At 43.4% G+C, this 25,778-nt stretch overlaps 1 protein-coding gene across 1 annotated transcript; it reads right to left on the bottom strand.

Moving 5' to 3' along the window:
• Positions 1-247: 247 nt before the first annotated feature.
• On the bottom strand, positions 248-24,907 carry Ppp2ca (protein phosphatase 2 catalytic subunit alpha). The gene is made up of 7 exons (XM_076578353.1): positions 24,628-24,907; positions 11,315-11,524; positions 7,159-7,332; positions 6,561-6,650; positions 6,013-6,174; positions 4,479-4,597; positions 248-1,733 (listed from the first exon to the last, which is right to left on the bottom strand). The coding sequence occupies exons 1-7, from the start codon at positions 24,727-24,729 to the stop codon at positions 1,661-1,663; spliced, it is 930 nt and encodes a 309-aa protein (XP_076434468.1). The 5' UTR covers positions 24,730-24,907; the 3' UTR covers positions 248-1,660.
• Between the last annotated feature and the right edge of the window lie 871 nt (positions 24,908-25,778).

Below are 25,778 nucleotides of genomic sequence, written 5' to 3'. Positions count from 1 at the left end.
ATGAGTTCCAGGACAGCTTGGCCGATACAAGTTCCAAGTCACTTATGACCACACAGTAAGACCCTGGGCCCCTGCCCTCCCCACATTCTTTTTTAAGAGAAAGTGCTGTATATAGACATTATTTGTTTGGCCAAGAAGAAAAGAAAATACCTAGAAAAACCTTTTGATTTGGACAATGAACTCAAACCAGTTTGTTTTTATACAGGGCAATGTTGTAACTTCACTGTTAGTTCCAAATTCAACACAGTACAAAACAAGGAAACATTTATTTACTACACTCACACAGTAATGATTAAGCATCCTGATGTTTGCCCAGGAAGCTTAAAACAGCAAATCTTCAGTCTCCACAGAAGAAGTGTCTTCATTTTAAGCCAAGTCAAAGAAGAGAAGGGAAAACTCATCACTCGCTGAGCATGGCACTCGGGTACCACTCTCGGTTCTGGGACAAGACACGAACCCAAACATCGGTTTCTACTTGGCTTCACTGATTCACCACTTAAGGAACTTAACACAGGCTCAGGTTCTAACAGCTTATCTGAGACAAACTTAACTCTAAGATCACATGACTTGACAAGAAATGTACAAATGTTTGTTAAGAACTTACCATTCTGTCAATCATTTTAAAGAGTCATGAAATATACATAGCAATATATTTATAATCAGAAACTACACTAAGTAGACACATCATTAGTTTGTTAAGTTCTATCTGAAAACATGCCATTTGAAGTAAAATCCTAAGAACAAACTCTCCAGTTCTAGGGTTTAACGATCATCCTACTGAAGCAGCAGCCTCCTTTCAAAAGCGCAGGCCAGCAACAAGACAAACTGCAATGTCAGACAAACAAGTCCCCAAGTTCTTCTGAAGAACGCCAACGAGTTGCCAGAGAGGTTACACAGTGGCCTTGATCTTTATTTTTCTTTACCTGGAATTCTACAGATTCCACAATGGATCAATTGATTTCTCTTGTTTAATGAACAGCACCAGTCGTGCCCACCGATACAATTCAAACCTGACTTTCTCAGTTCTCAAGTTTATTATGAAAACACTGCGGTGACCTGGGCAGTAACATCATCTTACAGGAGGAAACAGTTCCGTTCAAACAACTCACCAGGTTTTCTGACAGTAACAAAGAACAACGTGGGGCTGAGATTGGAGAAGGGGATAAACTGAGTGCAGACAAATCATACAATTAAATTAAATGGTATCCCTGAAAAGAAACAAAACAAGAGGGGAGGCCTCGGTACTTATTTAAAAATGTTCATTAAGCTCCAATGATTGTTTGCTATCCTCATCTACAGTCATGCTGAGTAAGCTACAGCTAAGTGGAAGTCAACTGGACTCACGGGTGTTAATGTTTACATCCTATTTCTGCAGTCTCTCAAGAAAGCAAAAGTAACTACAAATAGCGCTATGCCAGAAACTGGATTCTTGACCAACAATGTCGCGTCAGCATGCAATGAACTGGTTCATTCTAAAGTGGTCACGGCTGTTGATGACAAGAGGCTTTGTATTTTTATATGGCACATCTTTTTGGTCCGTGTGAAAACAAGTTTTTTGAATGTTAACTATTTTCTGACACTTTGGAGTTACTGTTGCTCTTCCCATTTCCATTAGGTCAATATACGGTTCATGGCAATACTGTACAAGTTTAAATTTCCATTACAGGAAGTAGTCTGGGGTACGACGAGTGACATGTGGCTCGCCTCTACGAGGCGCTGGATCAAACTGCAAGCTGAAAAACAAAATAAAATTCACGGTCATGTATTTACCAAAATTAAGACCTTCAATTTTTCAAATGTTATGGTTTATTTCCTATCCAATTCAGCCTTTTTTAACAGACTGGAACCCAACTTTAGAGACAGGTATACTGGGGTACAGCTGTAACATCAGCACTTGGGAAGCTGAGGCACGAGGATCACACTTCTAGACCAGCTTGGGCTATAAATTCAAAAATGAAGCCACCTTTAATTCCAGCACTTGGAAGGCAGAGGTCAGTGAATTGAGTTCTGGCTAGCCAAAGCTACACAGCATTTCAAGTTGTTGGTTTATTTTTAGGGCTAGGGTGCTGATCATGTTTTAACTGCCAACCTGGTACAAGAAAGTCATCACCTGGGGACAGTTTTAATTGAGGACTTGTCTAAATCAGGCTGGCCTGTGGAAGACTGTCTTCATAACCGATGTAGGCACACCAAGCCCATTGTGGACAATACCATTCCCTAGACAGAGGGCCCCGAACTGTTTAAGAATCAAGAAAGCTGATTGAGCATAGGCAAGGACTCATACATTTATCTCTGCTTTTTTTGTTTTGTTTGAGTCAGGGTTTCTGGATATAGCTCTGGCTGCCCTGGACTCTATGTAGACCAGGTTGGCCTCAAATTCAGAGATCCTCCCACCTCTGGTGGAATTAAAAGCATGTGTCACTACACCCAGCTCTGATCTTGCCTGTGGATATTATTTGAGTAGCTGTGTTAAGTTCTTGATTCAACTTCCCCTCAATGACGGACTATAACTTGGAACTATAGGCTAAACAACTGTTCCCCTTAATCTCATGTTGCTTTTGGTCAGTGTATTTTATCACAGTAATAGAAAAAGTAGTCAAGGATGTCCCTAACCTCTCAATCCTCCTGCCTCAGTCTCATGAGTACTAAGATTAGAGCTGTGTTCTTCACAGACTTGGAAAGAATACTCAACTTCATATGGCAAAAAAACTGACATACAGACCAATGGAATCGAATTGAAGACCCTGACATTAATCCACACACACAAGAACACCGATTTTTGACAAAGAAGCCAAAACTATACAATGGGAAATAGAAAGTATCTTCAATAAATGGTGCTGGGACAACTGGATGTCAACATGTAAAAGATTACAAATAGATCCATATCTGTCACCATGCACAAACTCAAGTCCAAATGGATCAAAGACCACAACATAAATCCAGTTACACTGAACTTGATAGAAGAGAAAGTAGGAAGTAGTCTTGAACGGAGATTACTTTCTAAATATAACACCAGTAGCACAGAAACTGAGCACAACAATTAATAAATGGGACCTCTTGAAAGTGAGAAGCTTTTGTAGGGCAAAAGACATGGTCAGTAAGACAAAAAGACAGCCTACAGAATGGGAAAAGATCTTCACCAATCCCACATCTGACAGAGGACTGATCTCAAAGTATATAAAGACCTCAAGAAACTAGACATCAAAATATTAAACAATCCAATTAAAAAATGGGCTATAGAGCTAAACAGAGAATTCTCAAAAGAAGAATCTCAAATGGCTGAAAGGCATTTAAGGAAATGCTCAACATTATTAGTCATCAGAGAAATGCAAATCAAAACAACTCTGAGATACTACCTTACACCTGTCAGAATGGCTATGATCAAAAACACTAATGACAGCCTATGTTGGAGAGGATGCAGAGCAAGGGGAACATTCCTCCACTGTTGGTGGGAGTGCAAACTTGTACAACCACTGTGGAAGTCAGTATGGTGGTTTCTCAGAAAATTGGGAATCGATCTATCTCAAGACCCAGCCATACCACTCTTGAGCATATACCCCAGGAATGCTCAATCATACCACAAAGATACATACTCAACTATGTTCATAGCAGCATTATTCGTAATAGCCAGAACCTGGAAACAACCTAGATGCCCATCAACTGAAGAATGGATTAAAAAAATGTGGTACACATACACAATGGAGTACTACTCAGTGGAGAAAAACAATGACACCATGAAATTTTGCAGACAAATTGATAGAACTAGAAAATATCATCCTGAGTGAGGTAAGCCAGACTCAGAAGGACAATCAAGGTATGTACTCACTCATAGGTGGATACTAGATATAAAGCAAAGGACAACCAGACTACAACCCACAGATCCAGGGAGGCTACCTAGCAGGGGGGAACCCTAGGATGACTATGGCTTATAAGTTTTGGTTTTGCCCAATCACTGGGCAAGCTTTAGTGAAATATTTTATTATTAAGGTAAGAATTTGTACTGTATCAAGCTGATGAAAGATGATGAAAATGCTGGCCATACTTTCAGGAGGGGAGGCTAAAATCTTTTTAGATTATGGATTAGCCTATAGAAAAATGTCTGCCGTAAATCAAACAGTGAAGGGGAAGATGAATAGAAAGCTCACTTACACAACTTAAATAAAACACAGTTCTCTGAGTGATTAGAGCTGTGAACCTGTGATGTAACTGTATTTCAAGAACAATCAACTTCAGTCCTAGAGGCTACATTTTTATATAATGGGGCCCCTTCAGTACAATCAGAACTATACAATCACACCCTGTTCTAAATAATAACAAGAAATTGAAGACCTAGTAATTCACTCTGGGCTCCGAATAAGAGAAGCTGTTATTATTCCTGTTACTTGTAGGTCCATTCCCTTGAAATCTTAAAGTCAACCGGTAATCTGGTTTACCAAGAGCTGGAGAACATGCAGCTTTAGCTCAGGGCAGATACTTACAAAGAATACTTAAGAGTGTCATCAAGTTCCATGATTGCAGCTTGGTTACCACAGCGATAGCAATAGTTTGGAGCACTGAAAATTGTTACTACATTCCGGTCATGGCACCAGTTATATCCCTGTAAAAGAAGCAGGAAAAAAAAAAAGTTACTTGCCTACCTACACAGGTAAAGATGACTCTAAGACAGAAAAATGACAGTTTCTCTCCAAGAAGGTCAATTTTTTATATTTCATACAACCTATAAAATGTACATGAATATATTCGTCATTGCTAAAATGAAAATATTTTCTTTTTTTTTAGCATTTAAAAACAAGCCAAATATGGTGGCATACACTTTTTTTTTTTGGTTTTTTGAGACAGGGTTTCTCTGTGTAGCTTTGGAGCCTGTCCTGGAACTCAGTCTTAAGCCCAGGCTGGCCTTGAACTCACAGATCACAGAGATCTGCCTGCCTCTGCCTCGAGTCCTGGGATTAAAGGCGTGCGCCACCACTGCCTGGCGGTGGCATACACTTAATCCCAGGAGGCAGAGGCAGAGGCAGGTGGATCTCTGTGAATTCGAGGCCAGCCTTATCTACATCGAGAGTTCCAGGACAGCCAGAGATTTGTAGTAGAGAGACTATATTTCAAGAAACCAAATAAATTAATTAAACAAACAAACAAACAAATCCAACTTAAATATTATCCATTCCCAATTAATAAACTGCTTCTCATATAGTAGGCTTCTATAAATCTGTCTTTCACTTATATGACCTTAGACATGATTTTAAAATGAACTTGTTTTCTGAGACAGGGTGTCACTGTGTATCCCAGGCTGGTTTGGATCAAAAGGCAATCCTGCTTCAGCCTAATAGGGTTGCAAGAGTGTGCTGCCATACTATGCCGAGGATCAGTCCTGACAACATCTTACAGAAAAAATTGTGGTAGCCCTTGTTTCAAGGTAAGAATCCACCAGAGGAGACTTCTTTCATATCACCTACAGTACAGGTATCCAAAGGACTACATAAATGCTATGATGTTCCCTCGCTTTCCTAAACATGTGTAAACAAACAACTGCATTCTATTATACCCTTCTCTATCTCCACATCTTTTTTTTTTTTTTTTTTTTTTTTTTTTTTTTTTTTTTTTTTTTTTTGGTTTTTCGAGACAGGGTTTCTCTGCGTAGCTTTGCGCCTTTCCTGGAGCTCACTTGGTAGCCCAGGCTGGCCTCGAACTCACAGAGATCCGCCTGGCTCTGCCTCCCGAGTGCTGGGATTAAAGGCGTGCGCCACCACCGCCCGGCTATCTCCACATCTTAACCCTTCCACCATTAAATCCCAAGCCCCTCCCAGTCATTAAGAATCTGAAGACACATTAAACATACATGCATCACTGCCACCACAAACTTGACTTGCATTTAATGCACAGCTACTGAGAAGGGTTAAACTCGGGGGAGGGGGGGCAGACTCAGGAGTAAAGGAATGTCTCACATGTCAAACTCCTTTCCTTCAGTTATTACTAGAAAGTTAGTTTGGCAGGTTCAAAGAACATACATACCTCCATCACCAGCTGGTGAGCTCTGGACACCAACGTGAGGCCATTGGCATGATTAAATGTCTCAGAAATATCTTGGCCAAAGGTATAACCAGCTCCTCGAGGAGATATCCCCCAGCCACCACGGTCATCTGGATCTGACCACAGCAAGTCACACATTGGACCCTAAAATGCAGGTAAAAGTTCTTGATTTAATAATTCACCAGAAGCAGAACTCTACAAAATCACTTTTTGGGCAGTATCTGCTGAACTGAAGTTAAGGTCACTCCAAAATGAGAAGCGATTCTAACTAACAAGGCACAGTGCAGATCAACAGGAGCATTCCATCAGTAACTTATCCTACCTGCCTGTGTGGCCAAGCTTCACTATCAGACAGTATGGGCTAATGGGGACGACCAGAAGGCTTCGAAACTTCTGAGCAATAGTAAGAGGGCTCACATGTCATTTCATTTCGAAAATGTGAGTGAACATATAATGAATTAAGGCACAGCTAAACAAGTTTCCTTTTTCCTGAAGAGTGTCTGGGGGGATTTATCAGAGAGAAGTCCTACCTCGTGAGGAACTTCTTGGAGGCGGTCAAGTGCTCGGATGTGATCCAGTGTGTCTATGGATGGCGACAGACCACCATGTAGACAGAAGATCTAAAGAGATGGATTACAAATGGTAACTACATCTAAGAATTAAAGTATCTGGGGGACACTTTAGGCAGGAGTCCCCACCATTTGGCCACTGTTCTGGCCTACTCCCAACCACTGAGTACCCACTCTTCTTCCCTGAGGACCCCTCAAGAAGGTGCTTCTCTAACCTTACCCACAGCCCCACAAGAGACTGGCAGTCACCTTCATACTCAGAATTTTCTTCCACGTTAGTGTGTACACATCTACCAAGACAAGCAAACAGCCCCTTATCTCTCTCAGACTACTCTATAAACAGCCCCAAAGCTGAATGAGTTACATTTTCCATGATCCCATTCTGTACAGTTTAGCACCTGAAATATAGAAAAAAACTTAAAAACACCTAGCAACATTTACCAAAAAGTATCCCAAAGGGATATGAGCTGTAAGGGTGGAAAGCCAGCGGCTCCTAAATACTAACAAAGCAGATTATTGGAAAAAGGAAAACCAGCGGTGAGTTTTAAGGTGCACACACCTGCCCATCCACCAAGGCAGTGAGAGGAAGATAGTCAAAAAGGTCTGTGAAGTATTTCCAAACGTTTGCATTTCCGTATTTTCTTAAACACTCATCGTAGAAACCATAAACTTGTGTGATCTGTCTGCTTTCATGATTCCCTCGGAGTATGGTGATACGCTCACGGTAACGAACCTAAAGCAAAACGGACAACAGACAGCTAGTTCTTTCCAAAAAACAACCGACACTTCATGAAACTTTCCAGAGGGAAACCCAGAGTTCCAACTTTGAAGGATAAAAAAACAAACACACATTTCTACACTTCAATGAACTAAAATCATAGATTATAAATTTTTTTGTTTTCCCGAGACAGGGTTTCTGTGTAGCTCTGGCTGTCCTGGAACTCGCTCTGTAGACCAGGCTAGCCTAGAGCTCAGAGATCCACCTGCCTTTACCTCCCAAATTCGAGTATCAGAAGTGTGCACTACAACATTTGGCAATTATAAACATCTTAAAAATAAAATGTTTATCAATATTACCTCAATTAAAATCTAACTCCCTGTACCATCTTGTGTAAAATAAAATCATACATTTTTTTTCTATCACTTTTCCTAAATTTATAGTTAAGTGACAATCCTCCTCCTCAGTTTTAGCACCTTGGATTACTTACAAAGATCCCTCACACTTATCTGCAATCCCTCTCGCTACTCCCACTATCCCAGCTCCCGACAGCCACTGATTTACTTTCCTCTCTCGAGAACGGCTTTTCTAGACAATTCATATTAGTGAAAAATTACACAACACAGCCTCTCGTGCTGCAGATTCCTTGGAGCACTATCGTGAAGTCACCATGCTGGAGCACAGATGAGGTTGCACACCTTTCACAGTTGTACACTAGCTCCCAGGATGGCCACACACCATGGCTTCTGTATTTGCTCCATTAGTTACTGGTCAGACCGTTTCCCATTCTTGACAGGAATGGATGAGGAGTCTAATTTCCTGGCATATTCATCTATGGTATTGACTATAGCCACTGTATTAGTAAAAGACATGAAGTAGTTGGTATCTGTGACTATAATTTCCTAATGACTAACGATATTAACTAACCACATTCTTACTAACCATCTATCTTCTAGGATGAAATAACTAATCTAAGGTTAGGCATAGTGGTCCATGCAGAAGAATGAAGAGTTTGAGGCTTGTTCAAGTTACAGTATGATCCTGTCTCAAGCAATCTGTCTTAGCTAAGTAGTGTTGGCACACATCTGTAATCCCAGCATTCAGGAGGCAGAGGCAGGGCAAAGCTCTGTGAGATCAAGGCCAGCCTGGTCTATAAAGCAAGTTCCAGAAGAGCCAGAGCTGTTACACAGAGAAACCCTGCCTCAAAAAACCAAAACAACATCAAAAATAAATAAATGGATGAAAATTAAAAAAAAAAAATCTATCTTGACATGGCTTCATATGCTTATAATCCCAACACTAAGAAGACTGCAACCAACTGAAGGGCAGCTTTGGCTAGATACCCTGTAGAATAAAAAGCAAAACAAAACACCAAAATAAGCTCCTCCAAACAAAAAACCTACCTTATTATTAAGAGGCTTTAAAAGAAGGTATGTGCAGGCTAGTGAGATGGCTGAGGGTAAAGGTGTCTGTCATCGAGCCTAATTTGAAAAGTTATGTTAAGTGCATGTGTGTGTGTCATCTCATTCTGCCCACGTGGGCCCCAGGGATCAAATTCAGGACATCAGGTTTAGTGGCAACTGTCTTTATTCAGCCACCTCACTGGCCCAAGACAGCCTACGTCACAAGACAAGCTATAGCTACATTTCATCTGTTAGCTACCAGTTTGCTCTCTAGGACCCCTAGGGCGGAAGGAGAACTGACTTCTATACATGCTTGATGGCAGCATGTATGTACCCCCGCCCCCACAGTTACACAAAACAAGAAGTAACTGTGGTGAACCTGTGCTAGCACGTAAGAGGCTGAATTCAACCAGCAGCACCAAGAAAATAACCATTTAACCAAATGTCTTCTTCTTTGCAGTATCTTTGAACTGCTTCTCCTGTCTCCATTTCCTGAATGCTAGAATTACATGCATATTTTATCATACACTTATAACGTGCTGGGGGTCCAGTGCAGGGCTTCCTGCATGCTAACCAAGCACTCTAGAAACTTGGCTGCATCCCCAGCCCTGGATTATCGTTCTATGAACACAGCTGAGAAATCTGAGCCTAATCAAGTGTGCAGATATTTTTTCTTCTTGAATTTACAGCCTTTGCTATTAATTTAGACCAACAATCTGTTTGATGCATTTGTTCAGACACCATTTGAGAAAGGGCCACCTCCCCCGTAGTGTTCATTTGCTAAGGGCCACCATGAGTTTCGGAGTGGGTCCACACACTACGGAGGTGCCTTTCCTTTCCTCAAGGTGTCAGCAGAGCTGGGGTCTTCTAAAGGCTTCTCCTGATTTACAGACAGCTGTTTTATCTATGCAGTCTCTCATCTTCTTCCCTATGTTCATGTGTACCTGGAGGCCAGAGGACAACCTTGGGTGTCACCCTCAGAAATGGCCATCTACCTCCTTGGAGACAGCATCTCATTGACCTAGAGCTCACTAGGCTAGGCTAGCTGGCCAGTGACCTCAGAGACTCTCTCGTCTCTACTTCCTCAGGGCTAGGACTATAGGTGCATGCCTCCATGCTTGGCATTTTAAAAAATGGGTTCTGGGGATTGAACTCAGGTCTTCCAACTTCCCTAGCCCCCTAATCTCTTTTATAGAGGAACTACTCATACTAGAACAAGACCCACCCACATGACCTCGTTTTATTTAAGTATCCATGTAAAGTGCTAGCAGCAAGCACAGCCACTCTGTGGTACAGGAAACTAGGATTTGGGCCTATGACGTTTAGGTGGACACAATGCAGTTTAGCCTTGGTACATAATTTTTTTTGTTGCTGTTTTGAGACAGGGTCTCACTATGGAGCCTTGGCTGGTGGGAGCTTTATGTTAGATGAGGCTACCCTCGAACTCAAGAGATCAGTTTGCCCCTGCCTCTGGAGTACTGGGATCAGAGCAGTGCCAAGCAGGCCCACTGGCACATGAATTCTTACAGGCAGCCCACTCCTCCTTCCACGGGAACCTGGGCTACCAGCTTCTTGCAGAGTATCCGGCGTCACTGCACCAAGTGCCCACCATCTCCGCTAAACCCTCCACTTAGTATTCTAGGCAGTGCAGATGCTAATCCTCAGTCAGCTCTGGACAGACACTCTCCCCTCTTCTCTAATGTTAGAGAAATCGGTGATAGCCGATTTCCTGTTCCGAATATTCTGTAATAACAAGTGAGTCTGTTGCCTAGGAAGAGCAGTAGTTTCCCCTCCAGAGTCAGACAGCTTCCTAAGGCAGACGTAGCGCTCCACCTCTGACACCAATGCCACCACCGGGTTTCAGTGGTGACTCTCCATCTCTACATTTCAGAGCTACAAACAATAAGTCAGGAGTCTAAAATTTCCTTCTTTTATGATTATTGTAAAAGAAAAGGTCTTATGGTTTAAGCCAGGCTGGCCTCACCAGAGTTGGGATTACAGACTTCAGTTCACATGTTTAATTGTTATTACTCCAGGGAAGTAAACTATTGTTTAGATATTTGCTCATTCTTGTACATTTAGATCAAATTCCTTTTCTAACATTAAAAACAAAATCTTCACTTTATAATCTGATCTCCGTGAAATTTTCATAAGACTGTCAAATGATGTAAATAATCCAACACAGATGTTCAAACGCTCCTAGTACCTAATGCAGTTATTTTATTATTTCCACAGCCAATGTACTGAACTAAAACTTCTACTTGATCAGTTTGCCAATCACAGCACTTGGAAGACAGAGGCAGACTATGAACTCTTTGGGTTTGAGGTATACAGAGCTGTGTACTGAGATCCTGTCTCAAACAAACACACCAAACCTGAGGTATCCCATGGCACTATGTTCTAAACCATCTTCTGGCTCCAAATGCCAGACATGATGATTAACTTTGACATTTACATGATTATTTGCATTCCTAAATGTGGAAGTTTTTTCTAAAATTTAACATTCAGATAAAGATAACAAATCATCACAGGAAAAGAACATTCCAGAAGGCTCTCACCCAGTTCAAAAGGCCCAAACAAAAAAGTAAAATTACCTTAAGAGCTACAAGCAGTGTAACTGTTTCAACTGAGTAATATCCTCTGTCCACATAGTCTCCCATAAACAAGTAATTTGTATCTGGTGATTTACCACCAATTCTAAAGAGTTCCATGAGGTCATGAAATTGCCCGTGCACATCTCCACACACAGTGACTGGACATCGAACCTCTTGCACATTGGATTCTTTCGTCAGGATTTCTTTAGCCTACAGATGAGGGGGAAAAAAAAGCAATACATTCAGCATTAAATGGTGGCAAAAAAGATGCTTTTTGATCATATTAATGCAAAAGGCAGACCTGGTAAAATATGAAACCACAGACATTTTCAACCCAAAATAAACATTAACATTTTTAATTTTAAAATTTACATTTTGTGCCGGTTGTTGGTGGTCACGACTTTTATCCCAGTCAGGACTGTTAAACAGAAAGAAACCCTATCTTGAGACAGCCCCCCCTCCCTGCCGAAATCTTACATTTTATGTATTTTGTGGGCAAGTTCTCATTCCACCCATGTGTGTTCTAGTGATCAAATCCAGGTCCTCGGGTTTACTGGCAAGAGACTTAGTTACCTTACTAGCCCACTGGCTATATTTATAAGACAAGATGTGGTCACAGTCTATTGGTTACTTTATGGGGGCTGTCTAGAGAGCATGTACCAAGATGACATTCAATCACTACTCTAGTTTGTAAAAGTGATCATATTTCCACCCCACTAGAATACTGAAGACATCAGTGACACCCACACAAAATCAATGAAAATCAGGACGTGGGCTGGAGAGATGATTCAGTTGTAACAGCATTGGCTGCTCTTACAGAGGACTCAGGTTCAATTCCCAGCACCTACAAGGTAGCTCACGCCCATCTGCAACTCCAGTTCCAGGTAATCCAACACCTCTTCTGGCCTCTGAGGACACTGTATGGAAGTGTCCTCATACATGTAGGCAAATAAATTTGAAAAAAAAAAGAGTGCTTAATGTTGCCTTCTCAGGCTTTGAAGTTTCTTGGTCTTGACTTTTTGGAGGTTAAGACATTTAAATTTCTGATTTTGTTCTAGTTATTCATAACAATATAAAGTTCTTGTTTTATAATTAGAGTATTTAATATAGCATACATGCTTTCTAGGCTGCTTTTAGAAACCATCCTTCAGCCAGACCTCTACATATACTAAAAATGTATACTGGAAAATGATCTCCTAAACCACCTGAATGACTCTGCCCTGTGCTAACCACCAGAGAGACTGGTGTACAAAACAGGCCACTTCCATGGCAAAGGAGGAGGGGGAAGAAAGAACAGACCGACTGAACAAAGCAGACTACAAGTATCACAAAGGAAAGGGAGACCACTTCAAATCATACACCACCAATTACCCACACTGAAATTTTGCTACCCTGCAATCCCAGCCCTTAGGGCCAAAGCTTGCCACAAGTTCAAGGCCAGCCTGGACAATTACATATGCCTATCCTCTCTCAAAACACACTCCCTCTCCACAGCACACCCCCCCCCCCAAATAGAGAACAATGCTGCTAACGAGCCAGCGGGTGACAACCGACATCACCACAGTTTAAGGCCACACATCTGAAACACAGCTCTGTTTCTTCCCCAAAGTTGTAATCTGTGAAAATAAAATCCAAGTCAGTAACATTTAAAGTCCCTCCCCACACCTACCAATGCTGTCCTAACAAGTACAACCACATTAAAAAAGAAAAGAAAAAAAAAATCACCATTTGCTACTCTCCAAAGACTTTTTCCAGACACCCACCAAGTTTAGAATATTTTCAGTAGATACTTCCCAGAAATACTGGGATTAAAGGTCTAAGCCAGGCAGGATATACTCTTATATTAAAAAATAAACAAAAATAAAACCGACCAAACAAACCTACACACATAAAAGTAAACATCCCCATAAACCATAGCCCTGCATTTCTTAGGTGAAATGATTCGCATTTTAAAACTACATTCTCCAGCACCTACTTTTCCAACAATGCCTCTCTTCGTTCTTTGCTTTTTTTTTTTTTTTGGAGCTGTGGACCGAACCCAGGGCCTTGAGCTTGCTAGGCAAGTGCTCTACCACTGAGCTAAATCCCCAACCCCTTCTCTTGGTTCTTAATGCAAAGACACAGACCTGGATCCTAACTACAGTCAAAGGAGGTGGACACATGAGAACACAGCAATGTGTCTCCTAGGATTTGCTTCTCTACACCCAGTAATACATTCCATTATTCCCAGGAGCAGATACTACATATGAACTTATATTGTCCAGTAAATTGCATATTTCAATACTGGCACCATCAACATGAAAATGAAAAGTATGAAGTGAAAATTTCTAACTTCTAAATCTGGGACCATTAGGCCAGCAAGATGGCTCAGAAGATAAAGGTGCCTGCCACTGACACCAACTATCTGAGTTTCATCTCTGGACTCCACACGATGGAAAGAAAAACTAATTCCAACAAGTTGTCCTGCCTTCCACCTACATACCCAAACCAATACATTTACATTTTTTTTTAATAAGCAAACCTGAGAAGGCTAATCTAGTTTCTCTTTTTGCCCCACTGACCCAATTTTACAAAACAGTAATGATTTAATATGGGAAAAACAGTTTTATGTATCAGATGCAATATTAAAAATGTTTTAACAGGGGCTGTAGGGATGGCTCAGCAGGAAAGGCACTTTGCTACCAAACCTGATGGTGAGTTCCATATCTGCACCCCATATGGTGGAAGGAGAATCCTGTCCTTTGACCAGTACGTACACGCACGCACGCACACACGCATGAGAGAGAGAGAGAGAGAGAGAGAGAGAGAGAGAGAGAGAGAGAGAGAGAGCGAGCGAGCAAACACAAAATGTTTTCATAATATAAGGCTTTTTGAAAAAATTTTTATTTGTGTATTATTATGTGTTTGTATGCCATATAATATGGGTATCCAGAGAAGCCAGAAGAGGGCATCAAATCTCCTGGAACTGGAGGTATAGGTGGCTGTGAACCACTAGACATAGATGCTGGGAGCCAAACTAGGCCCTTTGGAAGAGTACCAAGTGCTCTTAATCGGTGAGCCATCTCTTTATTCCCAGTTACATACAAACAACAAAAATGTAAACTTACAAAGAACTGTTTTTTTTAATGTATTTTTTATTTCTGTCTCAAGTTTATCAACACTAAGATAATGACTACAGAAAAGTAAATCATTTTAAATGCCTAGATAATAAAGACTGCAGATGTATGTGTTGAAGATTATTGTGCAACTAGGAAAACTAGGAGAGACGTGTAAGAAGGCTGGCCTGGAGAGCCGACATGCCCTTCTAATTTTTACTACTATATATTCATTTATTCATTCATTCATTTAATGTATGAGTGCTCATCTGCATGTACTCCTTTATGCCAGAAGAGGGCATCAGATCCCACTAGAGATGGTTGTGAGCCACCAGTGGTTGCTGGGAATTTAACTCAGGACCTTTGGAGGAGTAGCCAGTGCTCTTAACTGCCGAGCCATCCCTCCAGCTCCTTGTTATTTATTTTTAAGTCAAGGTCTTGTTATGTCTGTATACCAGGCTGGCCTCCAACTCAAGAGACCCTTCTGCCTTTGCCCAGCGCTGGGATTAAAAGCAAGCACCACCATGCCCGGCCTCTATGGCCTTTAATGGCACCCTCCAGAGACACAGGTCTTCATCAATCTGTTTTCAAAGGGGAATTACCACCACTCTTTAATATGGTAGAGCTTTTCAAAGTAATTTGATTCATGTTAGAACATTGAAGTGTTTAAAATAATCAATTTCAGGCTGGTATTTTTACTCTTGTAGGCAAAGCAAAAGAAAATATTTAAAAAGTTATTACATTTATTTAGTGAAGCAGAGGGAAGCCACACCTGTGAGCCATGGTGTGAATGCATTCAGCACCCAGAGAACAACTTGTGGGAACTGGTTTCTCTTCCCATCCTGTGAGGCCTGGGGAATCAAGCTCAGGCAGTCAGACTTGACAGTTGACATCTTTCCCTCTGAGCCATCTTGCTGATCCACTTTTTGCTTCCACCAAATCATTTTCCCCAGGCTGGGTGTGGTGGTGCAGAACTTTAATCCCAGTACTGGGGAAGGGGAGTCAGATGCCAGAGCTACATAATAGAGACCTTGTCTCCAAAAACAAAAACACATACCCAGCCTTCAAATTTCTCATCTGATGAAACACAAAAAATTAAAAGTTTTGCTGGCTGTGGTGACACATGTCTTTAATCCCAGTACTTGGGAGGCAGAGGGAGATGGATCTGAGTTCAAGGCCAGCCTGGTCTAGAGTTCCAGGACTACACAGAGAAACCCTGTCTCGAAAAACAAAAACAAAACAAATAAAAGAATTAGTTATAGGGCTGAAGAAATGGCTCAGAGGTTAAGAGCACTGGCTCCTCTTCCAGGGGACCTGGGTTCAACTCCCAGCACCCACATAGCAATTCACAACTGTCTATAATCTCTGTTCCAGGGGATTTGACACCCTCACACAGACATATATGTAGGTAAACATCAAAGTACATAAAATACAAATAAATTATTTTTAAAAAAGAATTAGTTATAGCATAGATTGGAACAATCAAATCTGACAGAAACGTCCTAAAATAAGGTTAAAACTAGAAACAGGCTATTTATTAAACAAGACCTTATGGTCAGGAAATGTGGAAGTTAAAATGCAATCCAAACAACATAGAAATTCTGGAAAGGATGTCACCTTTGGGGGTCATTATCTTACTACCAACAACATTCTTTGGACTCAGGTATCTCACAACTTCACTGTCAACCTGCTTGCTCTAAGTGACCTAGAGACTAGACCTTCTTCTTTCTTTTGGTTTTCCGAGACAAGGTTTCACCAGGCTGTCCTGGAACTTAGAGATCCACCTGCCTCTGCCTCCTTAGTGCTGGGATAAAAGGTGTGTGTCACCATGCTTAAATATGGGCCATCCCAATCATCAAATAAGATGAAATGAAAGCAGGCTTATGGGAATTAAACTTTGTAACTCATCCATAGCAGAATTGTTGCAAATGCCTGGTATTTTGGAAGCAGAGGCAGGAGGATGGGGAGTTAAAGGCTGTCCTTGGCTACTAGGTTACTTAAACCCATGAGACATTGTTCCAAAAAATTCAAGTCCTGGACAATATATATACTAAGATGGTTTCAAACCAAGCCGATGGTCGCAGGCCTTTAATCCTAGCAGTTGGGAGGAAGAGGCAGGTGGATCTGAATTCCAGGACAGCCAGGACCACATACAGAAACACCGCCTCAAAAAACAAAACAAGACACAAACAAACAAAAAAACCTGTCTCAGAAACAAAAAACCAGCCACTGAATCACATAGCAAGAATCACGATACTTCAGTGTGCCAAAAAAACCCAAATCCCTTGTTTCCAGTACTGGCTCAGGCATCTAATGCTCATTGTTTGTTCTATTTAAATGGACCCCCTGACTCAAACACAGGGCTTCCCTAACAGTGCCAATAACTTAACCTCACATAGTTCAGATGCCCCGCCTCCTTTTCTTAAGACTAAGTATTTATATAGCCCTGAGGTGGGGAGAGCCTCTAACTTAAAGACCTTTAAAGCCTACTGTGTTAGAATTAGAGATACATTTTTAAGCTTTTGTTTTTTACAATTAAAAATTTTTTATGTGCATTTTATGTTTTTGCCTTCATGTACGTCTGGAACTGGAGTTATAGACAGTTATAGTTGCCATGTGGATGTCAGGAATTGAACCTGGAACAGCAGCCAGTGCTTTAACTGCTAAGCCATTATCTCTCCAGCTCCTAGAGGCACTTTCTTAAAGGTGGATATTTACAGTGTTTTCCTTTAAAACAATAATATACTCCTGGGAGGGTGTGGGAGAAACAAGCCTGTAAATCCAGCACTCAGGAGGCCAACGCAGCAGCAAGATCCTGAATTGTAGGACAGGCTGGGCTGTACAGTAAGACCATCTTCCAACACTCCCATACAATAAATAAATAAAAATAAAAAATTAAAAGGTGTTCCAAGCAATTCCTATAATAGATCAAAAGTAGACTCTTAAGGGCTTTACTGAAGAAAATGTGATGCAGGTCACTGGATATTAATGATGTTTTGCTACAGAAATAATTCTGTTTCACAAATTCTGCCCTGAGCAGTCTCTAGGAGACATTAACCATCAATCATTTTATGTTGGTTTTTTTTTTTTTTCGGTTTTTCGAGGCAGGGTTTCTCTGTGTAGCCTTGGCTGTCCTGTTACTTGCTCTGTAGACCAGGCTGTCCTCAAAGGCATGCACCACCACTGTCCTGCTAAAACTTTGCTAAACTAAATCTGTGCAGAGATAGGCCATCTAGACAAAGTTCAGCAGTGAAGGCCTAATGAGGACTGGCCAACGGAATCCAAAGCAGAAGCACAGTCCTCACCAGCACAACCAACTCCGCAGAGTCTGTGGACTCAACTCCACAGCCGCGCAGGTGAACGATGGGGCAGCCTAGAGCTAAAGTCTGAAGCCTTCTACTCTGCCCCAACACAAGGGTTAGAACTATCATCTGTAACATAAACAGTAACGCGCCACGCCGGCCCCCCCCCCCCCCCCCCCGCAGTACTTAAACGTCATCTATACTAAAATTGACTGAAACAGGAGGGAGAGGGAATGGAGGAGCAACAAACCAGCTGGTCATGCAGTAACAAATTACCCAGGACTCAGAAACATGCCCTCTCTGTGTTCATCCGTTCCAATACACAACCCCCCCAATTTATAACTAGGTAAAAGCACTGTACTGTGAAGAAATGAAGCAGCTAATCGAAGACTGTTCAAGTCACCTCTCATTCCCAACCTGGCAGCTAGAGAGCCCCCGCCCCCTTCTTAAGCCTACCCCACTCCTATAAAGAAAGCAAGCTATTTAAAACACTGATGCCACCAATAGAATATTTCCCCTCCTAAAGCCAGTCCAACTCAGTTACAGCCCAGGAATGAGAGAGCTTTTCCAAAGATGAAAAAAATATTTTTAAAGAATAAAAAATGGAAATAAAAGAAATAGTCACGGCCGGGCGGTGGTGGCGCACGCCTTTAATCCCAGCACTCGGGAGGCAGAGCCAGGCGGATCTCTGTGAGTTCAAGGCCAGCCTGGGCTACCAAGTGAGTCCCAGGAAAGGCGCAAAGCTACACAGAGAAACCCTGCCTCGAAAAACCAAAAAAAAAAAAAAAAAAAAAAGAAATAGTCACAGTAGGAGCAAAGTGCTGTCCCTTTAGTGCCCTTAGAAGACTCAACTCAAAATTCATGTTTATTTTCTACACACTAAAAAGGATACTTCATAGCTAACTATGACAACAACTTACAATGAAAAAGGGAAAATGAGCCGGGCGGTGGTGGCGCACGCCTTTAATCCCAGCACTCGGGAGGCAGAGCCAGGCGGATCTCTGTGAGTTCGAGGCCAGCCTGGGCTACCAAGTGAGTTCCAGGAAAAGGCGCAAAGCTACACAGAGAAACCCTGTCTCGAAAAACCAAAAAAAAAAAAAAAGAAAAAGGGAAAATGTTGGTTACCACAGACTGAACACAGAAATGAATTTGTCCCATTCATTCCTACAGGATGGGAACAAATAAAGCCTCTTTCTGTGACTGGGCTTTGTCATGCGAGGCAGGTGCTGGATGGCTGAACTACATCCCTCGCTTTCTCTTCATTTATTTTCAGACAGGCTCTCAAAACTAAGTGGTTGCTTTTGAACATGAAATCCTCCTACCTCAACCTCTGAATAGCTGAGACTCTCTGCACTACCAGGTCTGGTTTCCAGGCTCATCCTTCTTGATACTACTTGAGATTCATCTTTATAGCCAGTATTTGAAGACAGAGAATTCTGGGCCCCTGTCAGGGGACAGGGAGGACAGAGGAATCCGAATGTGAGCATAACTATGGTTTCTCATTCAGTTATAACCCAAGCTGCAACACACCCTACGCTGCTAACACATGGAACAAACTCTCACAGGTGTGTGTGGAGGATTCGGAGATGAAAAGAACATCATTTTGAGTGCCAATTGCAACAGAGGCCATTTTACAAAATGAGATTTGTATTATGTGACAAAAAATGGCCTACAGTTTTCACCTTACCAATCTTATTCATTCATTCATTCATTCATTCATTCATTCATTCATTCATTCATTCATGACAAGGTTTCTCTGTGTAGCTTTGGTGCCTTTCCTGGAGCTCACTCTGTAGCCCAGGCTGGCCTCGAACTCACAGAGATCCACCTGCCTCTGCCTTCCGAGTCCTGGGATTAAAGGCGTGAGCCACCACTGCCCAGTTTCATTTTACCAATCTTATTTGAGGGACAAATGAAGTTAGCCAAATGCAAATGGAGTAATTTCTGTTTCCAGGAGAGGTGGGACAACACTATCTGATGAATGGAGCTTTGCAGCCCAGGAACACAAAGCTCAGTTCACAGAATCAGAGCCCACAATCCAGGCTGGCCCAGTCTACACACACCTTCATTACTAACACGTCAACAGGGCCTGGAAGCAAGATGGGAAAACTGGGATTAGAAGTCATGATCCACACACCTTTTCTCCAGCCTCCCTCACCAGCCTCTTTACCTTTCTGAGCCTTGGCTTTGTAACTACAACAGTGACCACACCAAAGTATAATGAAAACATCCTAACATGCCTCTCCCACCTGTTTGTTCTTAATATTAAAATACTAGTACTATGGAGACAGCCAAACAGCCTTTTAAATTAAACCCAGAAATATATTACTTCATCTAAGACTTTAATCTTGGGGGCTAGAGATGGCTCAGCAGTTTAGAGCACTTGTTGCTCTTGCAAAGGACCTGGGTTTGAGTCCCAGAACCCACTTAATGGCTTACAACTAGCCATAATTCTGACCTCCAGGAGCACCAGGCATGCACATGGTTGCACATACATATACACAGGCAAAACACCCATACACGTAAATCTTAAAGAAAAAGAAAAGACTGCAATATTGGTTAAAAAGTTCAGCGTATCAAATAAATTAGGAAAGAAGCAGTTTCCTTTCCCCATACTCATGTAGCAAATGTTAAACTAAATGACACCATAACAACTATTTCATTTATAATGTTTGCAAAGAAATGGATAACTGCATGCCAAGATCAAGAATTCCTTTGGGGAAAAAAAACTAAGAACATTTATTCCTTATGTATTTGGAAGGCCTGAAAGTACAGGAAGATGGTGAGTCTGAGGTTGGCCGTAGGCACAGAAACACAGCTGTCTCAAAATAAAGACAATACGTGAACAAATAATATTTAGAAGGCAAACACACCAAAAACAAATGTAGTTTTACCTAAGGACAGAACTGGTAATAAAACATTATCTGTTCTGTCTTACTAGGACTTGTACAAGGTATACCAAGGCCTGCATCTCCCAGCCTAAAACATCTTAATACTGTTTAAAAGGTGTACATAGTTATAAAAGTTGAAATATAATTAAAAACCAAGGAGGTTAGGCAACAACATTCATCAAAAGAATCTATTTCAAGGAAACTTTAAAATAAATTCAATAACTATTATTTTCATTTACTTTTTTATTTTTTTTAAAGGTACCCCCCACCCCCAAGTAATTCTGGCTGGCCTCTGCTGGGATTAAAGGCATGCACCAATCAAGTTTTTTTGTTGCTGTTTTTTGGTTTGTCAAGACAGGATTTCTCTGCGTTAACAGCCCTTGCTGTCCTCAAACTCCCAGCGATCCCTCCTGAGGTACTGGGATTAAAGGCCTGTGCCTGTGCCGCCACCGCCACCGGGCTCAAGAATTATTTGTTGGGGAGTTCCCGCAGAGCTGCCGCTGGTTTGATTCTGAAGCATTAGCACCCAGCTTTCATCTGTCTTTGTGAGTGCTACCTTCTGTCTCCTGGTACCTTCTATGTGTATCTCGTCTGAGAGTTGTCTAAAGGCGCAAAGCCTATGCAAACTTGATTGAGGAACAACCCGGAAAACGCAGGCATTCCTTAACTGAGAATCTGCATTTGGCATTGTCCCTTTGGGGAGCTTAAATAAGAGGTATTGGGATACAGAAATTAACTTGCTAAAGGTGTAAATTGGAGAATACAGTGCTCTGGGTCTTCTTTCCACAAACTTGCATGAACTCACATTTGTAAAACAACAACAGCTATTATTATTTTTGGTGTTTCGAGACAGGGTTTCTCTGTGTAGCCCTTGCTGTCCTTGAACTTGCTCTGTAGACCCTCTCCCAAGAGGTGGGATTACAGGGACACACCACCATGCCTGGCTTGGAGAGAGGTTGGTTGGGTCCCACTCCCCGTCCATCACAGCAGGGGAGTCACAGTGGCGGGAGCCTGAGGAAGGTCTCACATCATAGTCAGAAACAGAGCAATGAATGCATGCTCACAGGACATCTTGAAGAGTAAGCTGTTTCTACCATGCAGGTCCTAACGGGTCACACTCAGGTCATTGGGGACCTCAACCATAAAGAGCCTCCTCTATGCTTACACAATTGAGGAGCCCCACCCCCACCCACCCCCACCCCCCTGGCAATCTAGGGAATGGTGCCACCTACAGTGGGTGTGTCTTCCCATCTCAACATAAAAGAAGGCACTCTTAAAACATGCTCACAGGTCAACCTAATTTAGACAATTCCCAAAACTCCCTTTCCTGGTGACTCTAGAGCAGCGGTTCTCAACTTGTGGGTCATGACTCTTCCACAGGGATTATACACATATCAGACATCTTGCATATCAGATATTTACATTATGATTTATAACAGCAGCAAACTTACAGTTATGAAGTAGCAACAAAAATAATCTTATGGTTGGGGGTCACTACAACATGAGGAACTGCATTTAAGGGTTGTAGGTAGCATTAAGAAGGTTGAGAACCAATGATTAGAACATGTCATGTTGACAATACCATTCTAGTCTTTCCAACTAGATTAAATGTTTCTTGAGAGGGCTGGAGAGATGGCTCAGAGGTTAAGAAGCACTGACTACTCTTCCAAAGGCCCAGAGTTCAATTCCCAGCAACCACATGGTGGCTCAACCATCTGTAATGAGATCTGGTGCCCTCTTCTGGCCTGCAGGCATACATGCAGGGAGAACACTATTCATAATAAATCTTTTTTAAAAATTTCCTGAGAATATGTATAATTTATCCTTCACTGTCTTCTGATTCCCTTCAGAACTGCATGCCATCTTGGATACTCAGAAACACAAGTACTAGTTTAGGACACAATCCTACCAGATTAGAGGTGACCTCAGAACACAGGTTAACTATTCTATAGTAAATGGTCATCTGAAAACCAGTTACAGTCACTTAGTTGGGAAACAAAAAGTAGTGGTGTCTAGTCTAACAGCCCAATGAGTGGTCTTACTCGGTCCATACAGATAACCAGCCATCTAGCTGACTCAAAATGTTCACAGTCAGCACCTAGAAACTAAGGCCTGGCAATATATTAAGTTTTTTTTTTTTTTTTTTTTTAAAGTATAGCAAGTAGTTTTTAAAAAGCTTATTCCTAGCCAGGCAGTGGTGGTGCCTGCCTTTAATCTCAACAATGGGAGACAGAGGCAGGCTGATCTCCATGAGTTCAAGACCAGCCTGGTCTAAAGTTCAGATAGGTAGGGCTACACAAATAAACCCTGTCTCAAAAAACAAACAAAAAAAAATTACTTTTAAAATTTAAAAACAGCAACCTCATTTAATGTGAGATCAAAATACTGGAGATTCAAGTGGAGCATGGTGTAGCGCACAAATGTAATCCCAGCACTTGGGAAGATGAGATGTTGGGTCTACAAGTTCAAAGGTACCCTGGCTACAGAATCAGTACCAGGGCAGCCAAGGATACCTGGAAGGTCAGGAAGCCTTGTTGAGATAAATAAATCCACACTCCAATTGTTATCAGCAGTTTCTGAAAAACTGTGTCGTCAGAAAATATTCATCAAACACAAAAACCTCCTTTTTACACTAAACCACAAAGGAGTGTGCATACAGTGCTCAGAAAATTCTTCCCAATACAAATTACTAACATAATCCTTAATTTTACACTAAAATTAATTGTTTTTGTTTTGTTCTGGTTTTTTGTTTTGTTTTTCGAGACAGGGTTTCTCTGTTTTGGTGCCTGTCCTGATTCTCTGTAGACCAGGCTGGCCTCGAATTCAGAGATCTGCCTGGCTCTGCCTCCTGAGTGCTGGGATCAAAGGCATAGGCCACTACTACCCGGCAAAATTAATTGTTAAAATTAACCGTGAAAAGCGAATCCAAAATGGAGTGGAGACGAACATTCTATATTAGAAAATTGCATTAATAACACTTCAAAAATACAACACGACCAAAAGCTTAACCCGTTCTCCCAATTCTTGGGGAAAACCAATGGAACGAGATAACCTGAGATACAAGTCGTAGTTATCACTTTGCTGAGTAGACCCAGCACCATGTCTGAAATACAGAAAGAGGTCAACTCGGGGGATTACCAACACTACTTGTAGCCACAAAAATACAATCAAGAAACTTTTTCAACCAAGAAAGGACACAAAAATTGACTCTCTTCCAGTTTGTGTTGCTCATTCTAAACATAAATGGCACCAGGCCAAAGTACGTTACACAGAGAAGGATTTCACACTACCCAATTTGAGTCAGCATATATACATCATAAATTAAAATGACACTGGGTTTCCAATCCCAAAGCTCTTCGTGTAGTATGACTCACCAAATCCTCCATTTCTTCCAACTAAGAAAACTTTATACTCCTCCCCTGAAACCCACTATGACCTTCGTAGAAATTGGGTTAGTGACTTTTTTTCAGGATCGTTAAACGCATTTTAAACGGGGCTCCGAGGAAGACAGCTTATGAAAGCCAACACGAACGCGATGTGACCTTTCCAGAGGCGCGGGGGTCTGGCCTAAAAGCCCGCCTTGTGGGGGGACCCTGTGCGCAGCGCCGGCTCCAAGAAGCAAGCCCGGGTGCAAGCGCAATGCCTTTTCTCCACATCGCTGCAGGTCCGGGTCCCGTTCTTGGGCCCAAAGCAGAGCCAGTCCCCGGCCGGACCACGCAGGGTCCCGGCCGCCCTGCTTGCTTCCCAGCGTCGGGCCGGGCCCGGGCCGGGAGGCTCGGAAGCCCGGAGTCCGGCGCGCGGCGCCATCTTAGGCCGCGGCGGCGGCGGCGGCGGCGCCATCCAATCAGCGCACGGGAGGCGGGGGGCGCCGGGTCGCTCGCGAGTCGCCGCGGGCAGCGCCGGGCGCCGGTGGACGAGGTTCGAGGGGCCCGGCGGCCTCCGTGCCGCCATGTTGCACCGTCCCCGCGGCCTCCCGAGCGGAGGGCCCCGGGCAGCGGCCGCACCTGGGGCCTAGCATAGCTCACCTTCTCGCAGAGGCTCTTGACCTGGGACTCGGAGAGCTGCTTGCACTCGTTCAGCTGCTCGATCCACTGGTCCAGCTCCTTGGTGAACAACTTCTCGTCCATGATGACGCCCGCCCGAACCCGCTGCCGCTCCGCGCTGCTCCCGCGCCGCCGCCCGCACCCGGGCCACACGCACACGCCGCCGCCGCCGCCGCTCCCCCGGGGTGCTTCCTGCGGCCCCTGGCGGCTGCTAGGCGCTGGCGCCGGCCCGCTGGCTCGCTCCGCAGTGCTGGGCCGCCGGCCGCTGTGCCTCCTCCTCCGCTCGCCCTAGCTCGGGACTCGGCTTTCTGTAATGGCGGCCGCCCGGCGTGGTGACGTCACGCCGGCGTCGGGGGGCCGCGGGGAGGGCGTCGGAGCGGGGCCCGGGCCCAGAGCGGCGCACCGTGGGGCCCAGGCGCAGGCGCAGCGGAGCTGGATGCCGAAGGAAGCGCCTTCGATTTCGGGGCGTGGTCCTCCCGCGGGGGAGGGCGGCGGGGGGGAAGGGAAGGAACGGAGTCGGAGCAAGCGCAGTGCTCGAAGCGGCGAACCCGGTTAATCCCGGAGCTCTAGGCTCCGAAAGACGCCTGCGCGGACTCCGCGCATGAGCAGTCCGGGTAGGCGAGGGCTGGCTGGCTCTCCGTGACCTGGTCTCCCTGGAAGGCTGCCGGAAGGATGACACCTCTCAGATGTGGTCTTGGGCCCGGCAGCCTGATCACTGAAACAACAGTCACAACACTAAGGCGCGTAGTCCGGCAGCCCTGGGAACCGCGTGAGAGTCCCACATCTTTGAGGACAAGAACTGACGCCTAGTGGCAGGCTGCCTGGAGTGACCTTCCCCACCTCTGGGCGTTGCAGGCTGCTGTAATTAGGTCATTCGTAGGCGGAGGAAGGTGTACCTGCTTGAGGTGTGTCACTCGCTCAGCTGACACCCCCAGCAGACACCTGTCCCAGCGCGGTGGCGAGGCCGAGGCCGAGGCCAGGCCATCGATCCTGGCCTCGTCCCGAGCCTAGCTTCCTCTCCTGGGGCCTTCCGCAGCTCCGGTGTGCACTTTTCTCCAAGTCCCGCGCCCACTGGAAATGATCCTGGCCTACTTTCTAGAGGACAAGCCGGTAGAACGTGAACATATCGGTCC

The sequence above is a fragment of the Peromyscus maniculatus genome, chromosome 8, assembly GCF_049852395.1.
Source record: "Peromyscus maniculatus bairdii isolate BWxNUB_F1_BW_parent chromosome 8, HU_Pman_BW_mat_3.1, whole genome shotgun sequence".
Taxonomy (NCBI): Eukaryota; Metazoa; Chordata; class Mammalia; order Rodentia; family Cricetidae; genus Peromyscus; species Peromyscus maniculatus.
Note: the sequence above shows the minus strand (reverse complement) of the source record. Positions and strands in the feature narration are given on the sequence as shown.

What these genes read in the sequence shown, in the direction of transcription:
- Ppp2ca (XM_076578353.1), bottom strand. Translation starts at nt 24,729, where the DNA reads ATGGACGAGAAGTTGTTCACCAAGGAGCTGGACCAGTGGATCGAGCAG. An exon ending in TCAAGAGCCTCTGCGAGAAG is followed by an intron (nt 11,525 to 24,627) that starts GTGAGCTATGCT and finishes CCTCATCTGTAG; the next exon opens with GCTAAAGAAATCCTGACGAA. An exon ending in CACTGCTTGTAGCTCTTAAG is followed by an intron (nt 7,333 to 11,314) that starts GTAATTTTACTT and finishes GTTTTGCTTTAG; the next exon opens with GTTCGTTACCGTGAGCGTAT.